Genomic DNA, 22,453 nt, shown 5'->3' with positions numbered 1-22,453 from the left:
GTTTGATGGTGCTAATATTCAACTTGAAACTGGAGAGAGCATTGAATTTTCAAATTACTAAGGATTAATTGCTGTAGATAATGTTTTTATTATGCTGATTCTCTGAAAATAAAAATGAATTGAAAATATACAATAATTTAAGAAAAACTTTGATTATTCTGGCTAAATGAATGAGTGATATATTCCAGTAAGGTCATTATGATAATGTTACTGGGTTAATAGTTAATATAAGCCCCCCCTTTTTTTATACATTGCAAATGCTTCTCTTACAAGGTAGGTCTATATTAGCTTCAGGTAGGCACTATAATATAATGATTCAGTACTTGTATCATTGCAAAATTTAGACTAGTAGTCTTGTTAACACCTCGCTAACACATGTCACCATACATAGTTACATTTGTTTTCTTGTGATGAGAACTTTTAAGATTTACTCTCTTGGTAATTTTATATATGCAACACAGTATTATTAACTGTAGTTATGCTACATATTACATCCCCATGACTTAATTATTTTGTAAATGGAAGTTACAAATGGCATTTGCCTTTCTCTGTTGACTTATTTCACTTAACATAATGCCCTCAAATTCCATCCATGTTGTTGCAAATGGTGATTTTTTTTCCTTTTATACAGCCCAATGTATTATACATTACATACATATATAATGCCACAATAAACATCAGGGTGCATGCATATATTTTGCTAGTTACTGTTTTTGTTTTCTTCCAGAAGTGGAAATTCCAGAAGTGAAATTACTGCATTATGTTGCAGTTCAATTTTTAATTTTTGTAAAGATCCACATAATATTTTTCAGAGAGCTGTACCAAATTACATCCCCACCAGCAGCACGTGAGGGTTTCCTTTTCTCTGCATTCTTGCAAACACTTGTTATTTCTTGTCTTTTTGATAATAGCTATACTAACTAACCTCATTGTGCTTTTGATTTGCATTTGCCTTACGATTCATGATGTTGCGCATCTCTTCATGTTCCTGTTTGCCATTTGTGTTTCTATTTTGGAAAAGTCTATTCAGAGCCTCTGCCCATTTTTCAATTGATTGTTTGTTTGGATTGTTTGTATCTCTTTGCTATTGAGTTGTATGAGTGTTTTGCATATTTTAGATATCAACTTATTGTCAAATATATGGTTTGCAAATATATCTCCCTTTCATTAGGTTGCCTTCTCTTTTCATTGATGATGCAGATGTTTTTTAATGCTTTAGCTTCAGTCTTCACATGTGGCTGACCAGTTTTCCCAACACCATTTATTATAGAAATTGTCCTTTGCCCATTGTCTATTCATAAATCCTTTGTTGTAATTTTTTTCTCAATTGTATTAATTTTTCAGTCATTTACATAATCATATAATTTTGGGAGTAATACAATTTCACACCTCCATATGTGCATATACGTCACTCACCCTCCACCAAAACTCTACCGTTTTGTTGTAAATTAATTGACCATATGCTCGGGATTTTATTTATGTACTATTATGTTCCATTGACCCTTCTGTTTTTTTTTTTTTTAAACATATCAGTGTCATACTATTTTGATTAATTTGATAACAATTTGAAGTCAGGACATGTGATGTCTCCATTTTTGCTTGTTCCCTAGATTAGTTTGACTATTGGTATTCTTTTGTGATTCCAAACAAATTCTAGGATTATTTGTTCTACTTCTGTGAGTCCTGCCACTGGAATTTTGATGGGGGTTACCATAGAAGTTGACTTATAAATTTGTAGCTAAAATTCTTTAAAATGCCTTAATCTATTATTTTCTTATTTTTTTGTAGGGACTTTCTCCCTCGAGGGTCAGGCATTGTAACGAGACGGCCTCTTGTACTGCAACTTGTTACTTCCAAAGCAGGTAAGGAATGAGGATGTTTGCCACATGGGTGAGTGTGTTCCATGGTACCTGTTACCTCCATTCCTGGGTGTCGGGTTATAGCAACAGAAACATTTTTGTCATCACTCTGTTGTTGGTAGCTGCCAGCATTTCTTTCCAGAATGCTTCCTTCTTCATTGCTCTTTTAATTTCTCTGGTTGCATTACAGGAAAAGTCTCATTCATGTATAATTTTTTTGCCATCTACTATTTTAACTCCTGAAAGTGTAATTTTCTTGTGATCAAACTATATAATTTTAAATTAAAGTAGCACAGACAGTTATACCCCAGTGGTATACTTCCTTCCTGTCTGTGTATATGCATTTATATCTATATTTCTATCCAAATTCTATATTTATATTTATATCTAATATGCTGAGTTTGCCTCTTTAATAATATGATAAACTTGACAAGCAAGCAAGCTTTGCTTTCATTTTTTTATTTCACAGCAACTGGTAATTTTGAATTTTTTTATGCTTATTTGGTGTTTGTATTTCTTCCTTTGTGAGTTGCATATTTTTATCTCCTCCCATTTCTTTCTGAGAATTTTACCATTTTCCCTGACAATTTCTTTGAATGTGTAAGATTTAAGCATCATAAAAATCATACCTTACAAGTTGCAAAAGCCAATGTCATGAAAGTTTGCCCCTATGTTTTTTTCCTAAGAATTGAATGGTTTTGTTCTTACACTTGGGTTTTTTATTCATTTTATGCATGTGGACATCTAGTGTCCCAGCACCATTTGTTGAAAAGTCTCCTTTCCCCACTATGGATTTGGCACCCTTGTTGAAATCAGTTGGCTATAGATGTATATTTCTGGACTCTCAATTCTATTCAATTGATCTATGTGTCTGTATTTGTGCCAGTGCCATACAGTATATTGGGATGTATGAGTCCTACTTTTTTCTTCTTTTTCAAGATTGTTTTGGCTATCTGAATACCTTAAAACTCTGTTTGAGTAAGGATTAGATCAACTTGTTTTATCCCAGAAATTCAAGCTTGGTGTAATATCTGAATGTTAGCTGAAGTAATATATCCTACCAATAGAATAAAAAACAAAAGTATCATCTCACTAGACTCCAAAAAAGCATTCAAAAGAATTCAACACCTTGTCATGGTAAAAACATTCAAGAAATTAGGAATGGAATGGAACTTCCTCCACCTATTAAGTCATGTGCAAGAGCCCATAGCTCTTAGTGGTGAAAGAATGAATGCTGTTCTCTAAGGTCAAGAACAAAACAAGAATAATCCAGTCTTGCCATGATTTTGTACTGAAGGTTGTAGCCACTTGAGCAAGAGAAAGAAATACAGGCAAGACATCCATATTGGAAAGGAAGGACTAAAATGATCTCTATTTGCAGATGATATGGTCGTGTACATAAAAGTCCCTAAAGAATCTACTAATAAACTGTTAATATTAATAAACAAATTCAGCAAGGTTGTAAGACGCAAGATCAGTATACAAAACATCAGTTGTATTCACTTGCAGTACTCAAAAAATGAAATTTGAAAAGAATTCCATTTATCATAAAGTCAAAAAGAATATACTACTTTGGAATAAAATTAACAAACTATATGCTGACCTTATGCCCTGAAACCAGAAAGCATTGTTAAAAGAAATTAAAGAATATCTAAATAATTGGTAAAACACTCTGTGTTCAGACTTCCTGTTATAATTTCGGCTGATTTAATTTGTAATAATTAGATTATCTTAAAGCATTTTTTAATATTTAAGAAAAATCTGCACTGCATTTGATCCAAAGGAATGAACTCAAATGCAGTGTCATTTGAAAAAAGTAAATTATAAATCTACCATGTATAGTCACTATTCTAAGCTCTAGAGATATTGCAGTAAGTAGGACAAAGTTCCTATCTTTCTGGTGATTTATAGCCCAGTTATATAATTTTTATAGTCTAGTTATATAATTTTTAATGTACAAGTTTTACCTTTTCTTTATATTTATCAAATCTTTACTTTTAAGTTTAGCAAAAATTAAATATTTAACACAATTTTCTTCCTTTTCAAATTTTCAATCTTTTTAAACATTTAGTTCTTTGAAATTTTCATGTATGCTAAAACAACTTTTTCTGAATTTCCTTTATTTTATATTACATTCTACTGACTCTATTCCTGAATGTTGTTTTTGTTTTATTATACCAATACCACAGGACTTCATTTTGGGGGCTTTATAATTGGCTTTCATATTGTATCTGTCACAACTGTATTGTATAGTTCTCCCCTCATTATTTATTTTTATTTAGGGATTCTTTTTTTTTAATGTGGAAAAGTTTAGAATAATTTTGTAAAAGCAAATGTATTGTCACTAGAACTATTTTAAATCTATGGCTTCATAAAAAAATACTTGATATCTTTAAAATATTTATTATTTTTTTCCATTCCAGAGACCATGCTGTATCCTTTCATTTGTTCAATTTTTCTTTGTATTTCTTAGTAAAATTCTTTTTTTTAACCTTCTTTTTTAAAAAAAATTATTTATTTATACAAGAACCAGGGTATAGGCCAGATGCGCGGGAGGGTGAGAGGATTCACCAGAGACAGAATGGGGAACAGAACAGGCAGACTGACGAAATACACTGCTGAGGGGAGCAGTGGGAGAGTCAGGAGAGGTCTGCCGCACCATGTGGGACCCTCCCCAGCTGGCCGGGATTGAACTGGTGCTGCAGAGGCTGCAGACAGCTCCACAGTGCGGCAAACCGCCTGTGCCACCAGGGAGGCCCACTTAGTAAAATTCTTGATGTTTTTTGTATAACATCCATACCTTTCTATCTACGATATTTATATTTATTTTTTTGTTGTTACTTTTGTTAAAGTAATTCCACCAATTCAGGAGAATTACATTTCTTTCTCTCTGTATACATCTATCTGTTGTTGTTGACTTATGGAAAAAAAAGCTATTCTAGTCAGCACAAAATAAATTGAGTAAATCTGTTTCTTACTACTTTCATCTATTAGCTTTGAAACTCTTAAAAACCCAGTGATGTAAGATTTCATAAACTAAATCTGTAAACCCAGATTTAGTTTCTGTTTGCAACTAAGGAGGGCTCTAGTCCGGCTTTTTACAAAGGTTTATGGCTCAAGGATCCAGAGAGAATAGCCTTGGTCATTAAAGAGCCTGGGTGAGGTTAGATTTGAGCCTGTGGTTGTTCCAGTCCCAGAGGTGTGGAATGTCAGAGCATATAGGAAAATTCAAAACCATGTGGATGTTTCGTATCCTAACACAGAGATTTTCCTGCCATTAGTTCTGGAAACTCTTATAAAAGGATTACTAGGCTTAGGATAGGTAATGCGTTGAAAACTATAATAATAAGTAGCTACCATTTTTGGTGCATTAATTATGTAGTAGCACTGTGCACTTTTCACTTATTCTTTACAAGAATCTTCTAAGATATGATTCCCCTTTTAGAAAAGAGCCCCAGTATAGTTAAGCAGTTTATATAAGGCCACACTGTTGGTATGAGTGGAGATTGTCACTAGTATCTTTCTGACATTAATACTGCATTTTTTAAAATAGGAAACTCAGACTTTATATTTGCAGGACCCACTATATATATATTTTTTTTAAATAGAGGCATGTTTTATTTATTTATTTTTATTTGTTTGTTCGTTTTGTTTTGTTTATACATGCACTGGGTACAGTCAGAAGCGCGGGAGGGTGAGAGAATTCACCAGAGCCAGAGCGGGGAGCAGAGCAGGCAGAAGGACCGAAGTACACTGCTGAGGGGAGCAGTGGGCGGCAGGAGAAGTCTGCGCGCCATGTGGGACTCTCCTCTGGTGGCCGGGGAGCAGCCGGGAATCGAACCGGCGCTGCAGAGGCTGAGGGCAGCTTCGCAACCCAGTGCTCAACCGCTGCGCCACCGGGGAGGCCCCCCACTATATTTTTATAGGGTAATTTTATGTAAGAGTATGAATAGTGAATGGTAAATATAGAAATTGCTTAATTCACAATTGTTATCTAATTTCCAACATAATGTTCACTCAGTAATATTTAACTGCTTATCTCCTCCTGCTGCTGGCTCTATGTCTTTTTTATATAATTTGTTTTAGAATATTTAGTACTTAACACAGAAGAGTATTCTAAGAAATCACACAGTGTGGTGAGGAAGGTGAGAAAAACCACCATTTCTGATTGTTAATAAAGGTAAAAAATATAAGTGATAGGTTCATAACAGTTTGGATTCAGAATCATCAGAAGGTGTGTTTTAGGGGGACAAGAGCCAGACAAAGCATTGATGAGGTGTTGATAAGGTCTGTGGTATCAAGAGCAAGGGAGTAGGGAGAGGCTCTGTATAAGACAAGGGACATTATTACAAATGGCATGAGTTTATCTTTTTTGATTGCTCAGTAGTATTGCATCGTGTATATATACCACAACTTTTGACCCATTTATCTATTTTGGAGCATTAGATTGTTTCCATATCTTAGCAGTTGTAAATATTGCTGCAACATGGATGGAGCTGGAAGGGACTGCGCTAGCTGAAATAAGTCAGAAGGATCCTCTCACCTCCACCTCTGGGGGGTGGGCCGCCCCCGCTCCACCCCTCACCCCCGCTCCACCCTCCCCCAACCCCCTCATCTCTGGTCTGTAAAAAAAAATCCCAACAAAAAACAAGGGGACAGTTTTCAGTGCCTGTAGGCTAATCCAGTGCCAAGTGCAGGAATTCATTTGTGTCACCTCCTCAAGATCAGATTGTTCACCTCTTTTCCCATTTTAGTGTTCAGTGACATTATGATGGTAAGTTGAGAATATTTATAGTAGAGAAATTGGCGAATGTGGCAAGTCAGGGACATCCCCCCCTCTTTTACGCCAACCAGTAAACATTTATGAACACATTACTGGTGTCCTTCTCAATGCCTGATCTTACTATTTACTGGCTCATGACACATCAGATTGAGAAAGCAAACGTGTAATATTATTGAATTGCTGAGCATATTGGATGTGTCACTGCTTTAAGAAGAAATCTATTTGGAATTTGATATGCCTCCTGAAAAGAAACGGCTTTTAAAGATAATAGAATCCAAGTCACTTTTTGTACTAAAAGTTGCTATTAAGGACTAAAAAAAGGAAAACCTGTGGGGCATGGTAAAGGATAAGTACTTTTGTCTCCCGGAGAACATTTCTATGTTAAAATATTTCTCTCAGTGTTATTATATTGCTGTACTTGCCTTTATTTCAGTGACATTAGTGTAAGAAAGAAAGATTAAAAATCAGAAATTTTGTAATCAGAAATTACAAAATGGATAAATTAAAGGTAATTGTTCAAATGACAGAAGCATTTTTTCTTTTGTGAAAGATTTCTCTGCTGCTTCCTCCATTCATGCATGTCAAATATATTAATTCATTAAAATTTGATTTTCCACCCCCGCATTATACCTGCTGCACAATATAACATGTGTCCATGTTTTAAAAATTTCATCTGACTTGTAATGTATTAGAGAATTATTATTCATCAGTATTTTGGGTCTTCAGTTGGAGTTGTTGCAAACAACCATTTTAATAAAGATGCTGAGGGGCAGAAGTCAGAAAATCATTTTGAAGGTACCAGATGTCTATTAGGGTGAGGTGAAGACAAGAGGCAGCAGTGTGGAAGCAGCAGGAGGCCCATGGCGGCAGCATATCACTGAGCCCTGAGTGAGGGGCTAAATGCAGGGGTCCATCATCAAGTTAGCATGAAGGGCACTGAGTCTAGGTGGATCTGTTCCAACGACTGTTTGAGGAGATGGCTTTTTTTTTTTTTAAGATTTATTTATTTATGCATATAAGAACTGGGGTACAGGCCAGAGATGCAGGGTGCAGTGGGGGTGAGAGGGTTCACCAGAGACAGAGTGGGGAGCAGAACAGGCAGATGTACTGAAATACACTGCTGAGGGGAGCAGTGGGCGAGGCAGGAGAGGTCTGCTGTGCCATGTGGGTCACCTCCCTGGCCGGGGATCAAACTCATGCTGCAGTGGCTATGGATAGCTTCATAGGTTGCGTCTTAACCCCTTGCGCCACCAGGAGGCCTGAGATGTCTTCTTATTATAATAGGGAATAATTAATTCTGGGGAAAAAAATGTCAACTTTTCACAGGTGAGATATTTATTTTTTAGGTAACACTGATTTACAACACTGTGTGTGATTCAGAGGCATAGGATCATATCTCCTCAGCTGTATGTCACTACCCACTCCTACCACCAAGGCACCCATAGTCCTCCAGTCCTCCACCGTAGTCCATGGGGCTCTCTCCCTACTTTGCTCTCCACCTTCCACCTCTCCCCTCTGGTAGTTTTATTTCTAAAAACAGATTTCCAGGGTTTGTTATTAGTTTGGTTTTGACTGTCCCTTTTTTTCCTCCTCTATTTTCCACATGTAAGTAAAACTATGTGATATGTCTTTCTGGCGTATTTTGCTTAGCATTATCCCTTCCAGTTCCGTTCATGTTGCAAATGGCAAGAGGGTTTTTTTTTTTTTTTTTTAATTGCTGAGTAGAATTCTATTGTGTGTATATACCACATCTTCTAAATCCACTCTTCTATCCTTGGGCACATGTGTTGTTTCCATAACTTGGCTATAGTAAATAGTGCAACAATGAAAGCAGGGTGCATGTACCCTCTCTCAGTGTTTTTGTATTCTTAGGGTAGAATTGCTGGTAGATCTATTTTTAATATTTTGAGATACTTTAAAGAAGTTTGTAGATTAATCTTTAAATTTAGGATTTGCTTTTATAGTTTCATAAGTTAGATTGGCACTTAATGGAAACAGGCAAGTATTGATTTGAAAAGCAACACTAAACTATTTTAAAAGTACATCTTATTTTTGTTTTACATTTATATATCTAAATTTAATTGAAATGGACTTCATCTGAGTCCATTGTATAGTACCAGCAAGGCACGGAGCAGGTTCTCTATGATCCTGTGCAGATGGGTAGAGTCCTGGAGCCCTCAGTGGGTTTTTCAGGCTTTTATTGATCTTTTACCAGGCACACGGCAGGCAGGGGTGCCGGGGGGGCTAGGAGACCTGCCAGCCGTGTGCCTGGTGAGCCTCCTAGTCCCTGGTGAATCTTCACTCTTTCTGGGCTCTCTGGCATTTTCTCGTGGTCTCTGCTTCTCTGCTGGTTCTGCCCTCACTCTCTTGTTCTCCTCTCATTCTCTCTGCTCTTCTACTCTTTCTCTGCTCTCTTCTCCTGCTTCCAAGCCTATGATGCCGCCCTTATAAGCCCCGTCTCTCAGCCCAGGTGTACCCACCTACGTATACCCACACCTCACTCCAGGTGCCCACCATCAGGTGTGCATTCAGGACTGCAGGGATCAATCATCAATGCCAATGGTGGGAGGGCAGAAAAGCCTGATAATCACTTACCCTACAATTGTCAAGCACATAATTTTTAATTCTGGAAAATGCAACCATAAAAAATAAATTAGAAATATTTGGTGGCAGAGTGGGACAGTGGGGATATTAATTTTCCAAGAAGTTTGCCAATCACTCAAGGAATTTGTTTTTTTGAGGGATGCTTTGAATTATTGGTCCTTGAATATTGGATACAATGTAATAAATAAATGAACTTTCAAATGTCTTAAGTGGAACAACATACTTGTTAAGCGGATTGAGATGTAGAGGATCTATACATGTATTAAGGTAGGACTGTGTCCAAATAGTCCCACATTTGTAACTTATTTCATAGAGAGGTCAAATGGTTTTCCTTCAAAATTCTTATAAACCAGTGATAGTTATTGCTATCTGGGGCTTTCATTTAGACCTATTTAAAATATGATTTGATTGTATTTTCCAGGTCACTGTTCTTTTAATATTTGCATGGTTCATGAAATTACTGGTTTGCATTCATTTTTTCCTTTTTTTTCTGACAATATTCTAAAACTATTATTTTTACTGATTTTCTTTTGTTACCTCATTTCTTGGCTTAAACACTTTTATTATTAGACTTAGAATTTCTAGTTGTTCATTGATGTACTTTCCAATAAAGATCCAGAACTATTTTCTCTCAACTCTCAAAATTTTGAAAAAAGTCAAAGAGCTATTCTAAGCAAACCTGACCCAAATTTTATTTCTTAATAGTTAGATGACTTGTCCTTAATTCCACTACATTTTCATCTAGAAATTAAATGACTAAATTAAAGGAAATGTATTTCTTGCCAAAGAAAATGAAGTAATGGACTTAAGTAGAATTATTTTGTTTTTTAAAGATTTATTTATTTATACAAGCACTGGGTACAGTCAGAAGCGCAGGAGGGTGAGAGAATTCACCAGAGCCAGAGTGGGGAACAGAACAGGCAGACTGACGAAGTACACTGCTGAGGGGAGCAGCGGGCGCCATGTGGGACCCTTGCCTGTGGCCAGGGATCGAGCCTACGCCGCAGAGGCTGCTGGCAGCTTCACAATCCAGCGCTCAACCACTGCGCCACCAGGGGAGGCCCTTAAGTAGAATTATTATTCATGACTATCAGGTTAAGATGACTTTTACAGTGGTGAAAATTTGTGTGTGTGTGTGTGTGTGTGTTTGAAGGTCTGTTTATCTCTTATTTTAATAGGGGAGACAGTATTGAGAACTGTATCTACTTCAAATTTCCAAGCCAAAAATTACAGTTTTCTGATCTTAAACCCTTTTTGTCTGTAAATGTGTACTCCAGAGCTATGCTTGCTTAAAAAGGTAGGATGGAAGAGAGATATCAAGTTTCTTAATTTGGAGACTTCTAATTTTTTTTTTAATTTTATTTATTTTTTAAAAATTTTTTTTAATAGAGGCATGTTTATTTATTTATTTATTTGTTTGTTTGTTTATACATGCACTGTGTACAGTCAGAAGCGCGGGAGGGTGAGAGAACTCACCAGAGCCAGAGCGGGGAACAGAACAGGCAGAAGGACCGAAGTACACTGCTGAGGGGAGCAGCGGGCGGCAGGAGAGGTCTGCGCGCCATGCGGGACCCTCCTCCGGTGGCCGGGGAGCAGCCGGGGATCGAACCAGCGCCGCAGAGGCCGCGGGCAGCTTCGCAACCCAGCGCTCAACCTCTGCGCCACCAGGGAGGCCCTTCTAATTTTTTTATCCTCCTTCTTAGTCCTATTAAAAAAAAAAAGGTTGTCCTGAAATAATTGATATTGATGAAGACTAAAAGATAATATGTGGAATTGTTAATACCTTTTTAAATCTGGAAGGAGGACGTTTGATTTTCAGTGGAAGAAAGTGAGTGGATTTGTTTTCCATCATGCCTCTGTAGATAGTCAACTAATAATTACTAATTACCTACACCTTCCAACGCTTAAGTGTTTCCCATGGGTTTCTTGCAATTAAAACTGCAAGTCATAGGTGTTCCCTGTTTTTTCATTTGTTGGGTGAGTCTTAGTAACCTGGAATGCATTTTCTCCATCTTCTTCTCTGTGGGGTAAGCTTTATGTTTTCTACTGACACAACCTATGCCCTCCCCTCCCAGAAACATTTACTTTAGTAGTCACTCGACCTGTCATCTGTTAAGTAACAGGTACTGTAAGTTTAAGAAACTGTTTCGTTGTCTCAACAGCCTAAGAAAAGACCATAGCTGAGCTACTTTACTGGATTGCAAGGTGATTTTGTACTAACTGAAGGTGTTTATTGTGTAAAGTGAACTAAATTCACATTAGGAACTTTTCAAATAATTGTGTTCATTTAATACTAACAATCTTTTGCAAGCATGGTATAATTTCTTCTCATTATTTTCCCAAACTGTATTTGTTTTACAAAATTTCATTTTCTCATCTTTGGATTCACTGATTTACCTGTTCATTTAACAGATTTTGAATGCCTACAACTACCACACACAACAGTTTGTGTCCTACATGCTATGTTTCTGCAGTTGTTTTTTTGTTACTCTCATCTTGACTAATATTTAAAGAGAAATGATTTTATTTTTAAGCTTTACTTAAGTAAACACTAGATGAAATTGTCTTTCTCATTTACTTCAGTTTTTATTGCTCTATTATATAGGAATTGGGTTTATGCAGTACTTTACAGGTGTTATGAAAAATAGAATTTAACAAGCTTATATCTCTGTGTAGGGTAAGGAAAAAAGTATCAGGCTTTTCTGCCCTCCAGCCATTAGGATAGATGATGGATCTGCGGTCCTGAATGCATGCCTGATGGCGGGCATCTGGAGTAGGGTGTGGGCATAGGTACATGGGATTCACCTGGGCTGAGACTGGGCTTTTAAGGACGGCGTCACGGGGACGCCAGTAGAAGCTGAAAGAGAAGCCAAGAGAGAAGCAAAGAAGCAGAAGCAGAGATCACCGGAGAGCCCAGACAGAGTGAGGATTTTCTGGGAGGCCTGCCAGCCTCCCGGCCCCCCAGTGCCCCTGCCTTCCGTGTACCTGGTAATCCCAATAAAAGCCTGCAAAGCCACTGAGGACTCTGACTCCTCCTTCACCCGGTCTGCATGGGATCAGGAAACCTGTGCTGTGTCTATTCCTGCCCCTACAATTGGCATAAGTCAGCAAGATGATCCATGCAGACGGGTATTGGAGCCCTCTGAAGACCTGGAGGGACTGAGGAGTAACAGACTGTTTGCCTGTGATGACACTGGAGGCACCATGGCGGCACAGGAAATGGACAAGGTCCAGGAGCTACAGGACGAGACCTGGTGTGAAGGAGATGCCCGAGAGGACCAGCCAACGGCCCCCAAGTCAGCAAGAATCGTCGGGGAAGAGAGGACCGCGATTCGGAGCTTGCCAGTGCTGATGGAAAGGCCTAATGGACTTGGACTGATGGACTGACAATCCCGCCAGAAGGCGAAGGAACTTTGGCAAGTTGTTTTTAGGACCCTGGGGGAGGATGCTAGTACACTCCAGGAGATGGGAATCTGGGGGTGGCTAGTGGGCCTTGATGGCCAAAAGCAGCCAGTGTATGCCCAGCAGCTAGGTGGAGAAAAGCCAACTGAGAAGGCAAAAGCTGGTGTTGATGCTAAGTTGAGAAGCCCTGAGTGGCTGTTAAGCAGCCTGAGTATGCTGAAGACCAGTGAGTCTCGTAAAATCACCTGTGGGTGATGCCCTGCTCATTGTCGAGTGAGGGTAAGTTGCTGAGGAACCCATCCTTGGGGGATGGTGGGGAACGTGGCTTGGGGTGGAGCCCAAGCTGAATGTAGAGTTTAGATCCCCAACCCATGTGCATGTGCAATGGGTTGGCCTGAGTGCAGGGGTCTGCGAGTCGCATTGGTGACTATGAAAGCCGAGTGTTGGAGCGACTGCAGACAGAAACCCTGAGGGTTGGTGATTACCCCCAACAGTGGAATAGAATCGCCAATCTAGGAGTGAATGCATCCTGGGGGTGGACGCTGTGTATGGCTTGTAGCCGAGACTATAGCCAGAGAAGGCCAGGAAGCCTGACGGCTCCTGGTGTGTTACAGTAGATGCCGTGAGTGATTCCCCTCCTTCGTATGAGCAGTGCCTTCGCAGCAGATTTGGTGGCTCATCTGCTGGTACCAATAATTGTCTTTTGCATTGGGTTGGGGCCCTGCCTGGACTTATTTGTGTTCTGTTGTATTTTGTTGTTATATTGTGATGTATTTGCTTTTGTGGTCCATGGCTGCATTGTTTATGTTTGCTAAGAAAATTGTATATATGGAGACTATATGGCAGAAAACCCTGAGGGGGTGGACTGTAGGGTAAGGAAAAAAGTATCAGGCTTTTCTGCCCTCCCGCCATTAGGACAGATGACGGATCTGCGGTCCTGAATGCATGCCTGATGGCGGGCATCTGGAGTAGGGTGTGGGCATAGGTACATGGGATTCACCTGGGCTGAGACTGGGCTTTTAAGGACGGCATCATGGGGACGCCGGTAGAAGCCGAAAGAGAAGCCAAGAGAGAAGCAAAGAAGCAGAGGCAGAGATCACTGGAGAGCCCAGATAGAGTGAGGATTTGCTAGGGGCTGGGAGGACTGCCAGCTTCCCAGCCCCCAGCACCCCTGCCTGCCATGTACCTGGTAATCCCAATAAAAGCCTGCAAAGCCACTGAGGACTCTGACTCCTCCTTCACCTGGTCTGCATGGGATATGGGATCAGGAAACCTGCACCGTGTCTATTCCTGCTCTTACACTCTGTAAGGCATGTTGAAAGCTATTTGAGAGTTTTTATTTTTTGGAAAGTCTTTAACCTAAGGCATACAACTGTAACTTCCATTTTAGATCTGTTTGCCCTTGTTACTCTATTCTTCATTAAAACCCTTTTTCTTGGGCCTCCCCGGTGGCGCATCGGTTGAGTGCTGGGTTGTGAAACTGCCCGCAGCCTCTGCAGCGCCAGTTTGATCCTCGGCCACCAGCGAGGGTCGCACATGGCGCACAGACCTCTCCTGCCACGCCCACTGCTCCCCTCAGCAGTGTATTTCATCAGTCTGCCCGTTCTGTTCCCCGCTCTGGCTCTGGTGAATTCTCTCACGCTCCCGCGCTTCTGACTGTACCCAGTGCTTGTATAAATAAATAAATCTTAAAAAAAAACAAAACCCCTTTTTCTTGACATGCATATATCTAGCTCTTCATTGTCATTTTAGCATTTCATTTTACTATGTATATGCTTATCCATGTCCATACTAGATTCTACGTACCCTTTATATTGACTGGGTATTAGTACAGGGTTCAGAGTAAACATAAACATTTTATTATAGGTCTATTTTGATTTATAAAGTCAATTTAGATGTCTAAATTGTTTTGTTATTTTCTAAATTGTTGTCAAACTTTTAAATAAATCTTTAAATTATTTTCTATCTGTGCTGTATCGAGACTGCTAAAGTTGGATATTCATGAAAGGAAATGCCTAAAGAACGGTGGTGTAGGGTAAGGAAAAAAGTATCAGGCTTTTCTGCCCTCCCGCCATTAGGATAGATGATGGAAACCTGTGGTCCCAAATGCATGCCTGATGGCGAGCACCTGGAATAGGGTGTTGGCCTATGTAGATGGGATTCATCTGGGCTAAGACTGGGCTTTTTAAGGGCGGTGTCACAGGGACGCCAGCAGAAGCAGAGAAGCAGAAGCTGAGGAAGAAGAGGAACAGCAGAGACCACCAGAGAACGCCGGAGAGCCCAGAAAGAGTGAAGACTTGCTGGGGGCTATACCCCTGTCTGCCGTGTACCCAGTAAATCGCAATAAAAGCCTGAAAAGCCACTCTAGGACATTCCTCCTTTACACCGTCTGCATGGGATGATAGAAAACCTGCACTGTGGCCCATCCTGCCCCTACAAGTGTCTTGGGTATTTATTGAGTAAACTGCTGGGGAAAATAATGTCTTCAGTCCCCAAAGTTTTCAAATGCTGCTTGTATTTTGTTTCGTTTTATGTGGAAAAAAGCATCTGACAGTATTTTTCTGCTTGGAGCCTGGACCTCAGATGTGGGATCCAAGTTACTGTTCCCTGAAGTGTTGCTGTTGACTTTAGTTTCTTCCTAAAGAAATATAAGTCATAGTTATTTGTTGCTCAAATAAAAATAGTAGAGCTATAGGACAAACTTTCATGTAAACAAACAGAATGCAAAACTAAAACTCATTCAAATAATACAACCTGGAAGAAATAAAATAACAGATACTACCACTGCAAGGGGAAATATTAGTAAATATTAGATTTTAATTAAAAATATTCTTTCATTGGGGCCTCCCCAGTGGCACAGCGGTTGAGCGCTGGGTTGCGAAGCTGCCCACAGCCTCTGCAGCGCCAGTTTGATCCCTGGTCGCAGGGTGAGGGTCTCACATGGCGCGCAGATCTCTCCTGCCACCCACTGCTACCCTCAGCAGTGTACTTCATCACTCTACCTGTTCTACTCTCTGCTCTGGCGAATTCTCTCACCGTCCCGCGCTTCTGACTGTGCCCAGTGCTTGTATAAATAAATAAATCTTTAAAAAAAAATTCTTTCATTCTACACATATTTATCGAATACTTCTATGTAGTTGTAGGGTAAGTAAAGTATCAGGTTTTTCTGCCCTCTCGCCATTAGGATTGATGACGGAACCCTGTGGTCCCGAATGCATGCCTGATGGCGGGTACCTGGAGTGGGGTGTGGACATGCATAAGTGGGTGCACCTGGGCTGACAGACTGAGCTTATAAGGGCAGCATCACGGGGATGCCAGCAGAACCACCAGAGAAGCAGAGAGAACGTGAGAGAACGCGGGAGAGCCTAGAAAGAGTGAAGACTTGCTGGGGGCTGGGAGGCCTGCCAGCCTCCCGGCCCCCCAGCACCTCTGCCTGCTGTGTACCTGGTAAATCCCAATAAAAGCCTGCAAAAGCCACCGAGGGCTCCAGAACTCTCTCCTCCTTTACCTGGTCCGGTCTGCTAGATCAGAAAACCTGCTCAGTGGCCTTCCTGCTCCTATAGTAGTGAACATGTAATGAGCAGAGTGGACAATCCTTAGGGAGTGAGATACAAAATATATAAAATGAAATAGGTAAGTTATGGGGTATGTTAGATAAATGCTATAGACTAAAAAAGGGAAGGTGTAAGGGAATTGGGAGCATTGGGTAGGAATTTTAGACAATTTTTGAAAAAATAGTCTTCAAGGATTTGAGGGGAAACCAGGTGGCTTTCTTAAGGAAGACCATTCCAGGCAGAAGCAAAGGCCAGTGAAAAGTCCTAAGCTGGACATGTGCCTAACTTACTGAGGAAAAGTGGATGACCAGTGTGACAAGGGATTCTTTATGCATCACGGTTGAGGATCAGAGTGTCTTGTCTGATTCCTACTCTAACTGATAGGGAGTAATCATTTGTTCCCTAAATGTATATTTTATTGACTTTTTGAAGTATGAAAGTTCAATTAGAATATTTTAAGAAAAAGTAGTTGAAATCAGAGGTCAACAATTTTTTTTCTGTTGACCTCTGAAATCAGAGGTCAACAATTTTTTTTGTCAGATATTTTAGAATTTACAAGACACACAGTCTTATCACAGCTACTCAACTCTGCTGTTGGATCCTGAAAGCAGCCATAAACAATACACAAATCAATGGGTGTGGTTGCTGTGCTCAAATACTCTTAACTGATGGACTTTGGAATTTGAATTTTATATGCTGAGAAATATTCCTTTATGATTTTTTTCCAGCTGCTTGAAAAAGAAAAACCATTCATAGTTTAGGGGCTGCACAAAAATGGTTAGCTGATTGGATTAGACTCAGAGGTCATAGTTGGCCAACTCTGATTTAAAATGCAATTAAAATTTTGTTAATTCATAAGCAATATAAGATTTTATTATGCCCAAAGGATATTAGAACATCACTTATTGCACAATAATGGAAATAATTTGTTTTGTTAAAGTCCTAATAGCCTATAAGTGTGTGTTGCATCATTGTCTTTTTTTCTTTCAAAAATGCTGATGTAAAATTGGAAAAATATCCAATTGTTTGTATTTTTTACAGCATTCATTTAAGTATGAATTTATCATGTAAATGATATATAGCAGAGATAGATGACTGGATAAAGATTATATTCTATCCTGTTCTAAAAGAGAATTAACCATCAGCAAATATTAAGTCTGGTTAAGGTGACAAATTCATGTTTCATAAAGAAGAATTTCAGAAAATGGATTTTTTTGCAACTCATAATTTATTATTGAAGCTCATTTCTTAAAGATCTTAGGTAGTAATTATGAAATTTTTTTCAAAATTTTAAGATCCATCATGTATCATATTTAACAATAAGGGAATGGAGGAAATTGGCAGTAGATACAGAGGATGAACTGGTAGCAGTTGAGTTGGTGGTGCTGAGTTTTCTTTTTAATGCTTAGAAAACTACAGAGAAGTATATTTCTAAAATAAGTTTTGTTTTTATCTTGCTCTGAAACAAGGGAATAAGATTGGGAACAATAGTGATTGGCAATGGAATAATCTGCTCTTACATTTTTCATTTGAGCATAATTTTCATTTGAGTGTATTTTTCATTTGAGATTTTTTTTTTATGTCTTTCATTTCTGTCCTCATGAACTTAATGACTTCTTCCATCTTCTTGAACATATTGAATGTTTTTTTGTAATTTATGTTTCTGTTACTAGTGATTGAATTTTACCCTGGTTATGAGCCATATTCTCTTGCTTCCTTGCATGGCTGGTAACCTATACTGAATATTGTACATTATGAATTTTATGTTGTGCTGGATTTTGTTTTAGCAATTTTGTTCTGATATGCATTTAAGTTAATAGACATCTGCTTGATCTGTTAAGGCTTGCTTTTGAAATTTGTTAGAATGGCTCCGGATCAGCCTTTATAGTCAAAGGCAAATTTGACCTCATTATTCACTCTGCTTGAAGTCCCAGGTATTAGTAGGTATTTCCACTCTGGCTCACTTGAACACAAATTATTCCAAACATTTTGTGAGTGCTGGATATGATTCTTCCCACTCTTTCTGGTGGTTTTTTTGCCCAGCTTCAGTAGTGTCCTCATGTGCATTCACTGGTCTGGCTGCCTCTCTGCTGATCTCTGGAACTTTCTATGGGCAACTGCCTTCTCTTTAGCATTTTACTCAACAAGATTCTAGCTGCCTTGGTGTCCTTGAACTCTGAATTCTGTCTTTCTCTGTGAAATCATTGGGAGCTACGAGCTGTGCTCTTTGTGCTGTGACATTGGTGTTTTCTCCAGGCAGTGAGCGTTAACTGGATTTTTTCAGGATTTACTGGCTTGCACTGATTGTCATCCAATGTCTGAACATTGTTCTTTCATTTATATGGCCCTATTTTCAAAATGTTTAAGGTGAGAGGGTCATTCTTACTCCTAGAGGGTAAATCTTACTCCTAGTACTCCATCATGGTTAGAAGTGGAGGAGTCAGTTGCTGTTTTATTTTTTAATGTAATTTATTTATTTATACATATTTTACATCTTTGTTCATTTTTGTGCAATGTTTGCTTTCTTTCAGACTCAGTTAATTGTTAACCTTGTTTGTTAATGATCAACATTGAAGTCACCTTCATTTTCACTGCTCGTGAGAACATTCCCAGGGTCATTTTTTTTTTTTTTTTTTATAGTAAGAAGAATGTGGACTTGAATGTCAGATAGTCTCCCAGGGTCATTTTTGGTCATTAATTGACGACTGTGAGGTGATGAAAAGGCCTTACGGTGACACCTAAGGAAGTGTTTATCTCAGAATCTTTCTCCCACTTATCCTGGGAAACTACCAGAGGAATACAGAATTCCAAAGGAGTAAGGCATCTCTCCCAAGTTAAAAAAAACCAGATTTTTTTTTAAATTAATGACCTACCATTGTTTTACATCCTTGTTAATATTTTGACAATGTAGGATTTTCTTCCATCAGGTGTGGTTACTGTAGCTCTCCATCAGAACACCCACATATCCTCCACCATAGTTCATTTTGCATTGCCCCCTTCCCTTTTCTACCCCTCTCTCTTCTTCCTGCCCCCTCTCTCCAATCCCAGCCTCTTGGATGCCTCAGATCCATGTCTGCTTTCAAAAGTTGGTTTTAAAGTTTGTCTTGGGGGCCTCCCTGGTGGGGCAGTGGGTTGAGTGCAGCACTGTAAAGCTGTCCGCAGCCTCTGCAGTGCATGTTCGATTCCCGGCCAGCCAGGGAGATACCCACATGGCACGGCAGACCTCTCCTGTCTCGCCCATTGCTCCCCTCAGCAGGGTTTTTGGTCATCTGCTTGTTCTGCTCCCCACTCTGTCTCTGGTGAATTCTCTCACCCTTCCGTGCCTCTGGCCTGTACCCCAATTCTTGTATAAATAATTTTTTTTTAAAAAAATGAAGTTTGTCTTGGTCTGACCCCTTGTTTGGTCTCTTTATATTTCACATAGTAGTGATATCATTTGGTATTTATCTTTCTCCTTCTGACTTATTTCACTTAGCATAATCCAGTTCCATCCATGTTGTGGCAAGTGGCATAAGTTTATCTTTTTTGATTGCTGAATAGTATTCTGTGGTATATATATATATATAAACCACATCTTGATCCACTCATCTGTTTTTGGGTATTTAGGTTGTTTCTTTATCATGCTATTACAAATAGCACTGTAATAAACTTAAACATGCAGATTTCCTTTCAAATTAATGTTTTTGTCTTCTTTGGGTGGATACCTAGGGGAAGAATTGCCTGGTTGTATGGCAGATCTGTTTTCAGTCTTTGAGGAAACTCCACTGCTTTTTGTAGGGGATGGACCAGTCTACATTCCCACCAGCAGTGTAACAGTTTTTCTCCACACCCTCGCCAGCATTTGTTGTTTCTGGTTTTATTTATTTATTTATTTTAAATATGGGCCATTCTCACTGGAGAAACCAGATTTGCTAAAATCTTGATGATGGCTTCTACTGTAAGAATGAGAAGTCCCACAATTTTTAGGTGACAGAGGAAATTTCTAACTGGTTGCAAGGTAGATGAGTCACTGGGGCTTTGAATTAAGAAAGGACATGAATTTATAGTGGCCAAACTTAGAACTCCACCTTAAAGTCCATCACCATTAGATTTTGTAGGTGGTTAGGGTGAATATGGTCATGTTTGTCAGGATAGAGGTCAGTGTTAAGCAGAATTTCATAAGGATTCTTTATTGGTGGTTGCTGTATTCTAGTCTGTTGAAAAGACCTTCCCAACATTGGTCTTCTAAGGACTAATGGCTAAATTAGTTCAGGAGGTCCTCTTACTATAAGCATTCTACTTAAAAGCAATGACTTGCTTCAATCATTGTAACTGGATTGGGAATTAAAAGTTAAATGATGCGGGGCCTCCCCTGGTGGTGTAGGCATTTGAGCGCCACGCTGTGAAGCTGTCTGCAGCTTCTGTAGCGCCAGTTTGATCCTGGCCGGCCAGCAAGGGTCCCATATGGCACGGCAGACCTCTCCTGTCTCGCCCGCTGCTCCCCTCAGCAGTGTATTTCATCAGTCTGCCTGTTCTGCTCCCTGTTCTGTCTCTGGTGAATCCTCTCACCCTCCTGCGCATCTGGACTGTATCCTGGTTCTTGTATAAATAAATAAATAAATGAATGAATATTAAAAAAAAGTTAGATCATGCCAAGACTGAGAACCTTAAAAGGGTAGTTGTATTTATTTATTTTATTTTGTTCATTTTTGTGCAATATTTGATTTCTCCCTTCATGTGTAGTCCTCATAATTCTCCCACCACTGCAGCACCTGTGACCTTCAGCATATGGTCACATCACCTTTTGCTCTTCAAAAGGTTAATTGTTTAAAAGTATAAATACATTCATAAGTATGTAGTTCATGTCTATAATTTCAAGCTAAAATTCAATTACTTTAGCTAAACATCTAAAGGAGAGGTGATTATGTAATGGAGGAAATAACTGGATAGCCCCCAGATTGCAAAAGAGTCTTCTTGTGTGTACTACTGATACTTGTGAGTCCTGCCTGCATATTTCCAGAGAACTGAGGAAATCTAAGGGAGCCATACTAGGATATTGCTGGTTGGTTAAGTATCCTTTTTCAGCTGACACGCTTTTGACTGGATGCTACTCTAATTGTGAATGTGTGTGTGTGTGTGTGTGAATAGGCTCAAATACTATGCAGTTTGGTGTATTATCCATTACAAGTCCATTTCGGTTGGTGGCAGTGATGATGGGCAGTGACACCAACTAGATATAAGACAAGAAGAGTAGGAAACAAATGCTTTTTATTCTAATAACATCTTGGTGGTAGGTTGGGTTTGTGGATCAGGGGGCTGCTTTTGGGCTGAGGCTTCCTTTCTTCTCATTATACCTCTAGTCTTATCCTTAGCTTCAAAAGAATTTGAAATCAGTAGGACCGGCTGTGTATGTCCATTTCTTATGGCTGGTTTATGTATATGTATGTTAGGGGAAGGAATGTGTATTATCCGTCAAGGCTTCTAATATGACCAACGAAAATATTTTTAAAAAGTGTTACTTACAGTCTAGATGTTTTCAATTTTATTATACCAGGTTGAGAGAAATCAGTCTTTCATAGGAAATCTTAGAGCTCTTTTATTTGACTTTAATTTCAAAAGTTTATCAATAATAATTTTAGGTATATTTATAATAATTTTCCTTAGTATTTATGTAGAATTCCACAATTTCTCAAAGGTTAAATAAGTTAGTTAAGCAAATTGATTTCTTTCACAGCCCCACACTTCTGTATTAATTTTGGGAAGAAGGAGAGAGATACTCATTTTACTATATTCATTTTACTACCTTATGTTATCTTATTTCCCCAGGTACCTGAGTTTTCATATCCTCCTAGCACTTTGAGAGTTTTTCCAAGACCATCTGATAACTTCATTTAGATTTAGATATAAGTAACCAATAGGTTTTTAAGTGTTGGTATCCCAAAATCCTAAAGGTCTTTACATTTTAACAGAGAGGAGAAGACATGTTACAGAAATTAATCTTTACTGGTGGGTTTTTTTTGGAGGGGGTTGGGAAGGGGCAATTCTGTTTGTTTTGCAGCTGTAAGGATTTTTTCAAGTTCTTAAAACCACACACCTACGTGGCTCCATCTTAGCTTCTACCCAAGGTTTGCACCTTAAAGTAATTCCATCTTCTGTAAGTTCAGAGTGCTTTATAAATTATTTCTAATCTTTAAAACACTCTACTCATTGTGAGCAGACAGCATTTCAATCTGTTTGACAGCTGATGAAACAAATACAACATTTTACTGAAG

At 39.0% G+C, this 22,453-nt stretch overlaps 1 protein-coding gene across 6 annotated transcripts in view; it reads left to right on the top strand.

The window, feature by feature from the left end:
* Positions 1–22,453, top strand: part of DNM3 (dynamin 3) — a gene marked incomplete at both ends in the record, with an annotated part of 492,105 nt that overhangs the window by 80,601 nt on the left and 389,051 nt on the right. For all 6 annotated transcript variants that reach the window (XM_084251016.1, XM_084251015.1, XM_084251013.1 and 3 more), the window contains one exon: positions 1,789–1,862. In XM_084251016.1, coding sequence (XP_084107142.1) covers positions 1,789–1,862 — 74 coding nt within the window. The remainder of the gene's footprint in view (positions 1–1,788; positions 1,863–22,453) is intronic.

Source organism: Talpa europaea (genome assembly GCF_964194135.1).
Source record: "Talpa europaea genome assembly, chromosome: 12".
NCBI lineage: Eukaryota > Metazoa > Chordata > Mammalia > Eulipotyphla > Talpidae > Talpa > Talpa europaea.
The sequence above is the reverse complement of the archived record's forward strand: the minus strand, read 5'-3'. Positions and strand labels throughout refer to the sequence as shown.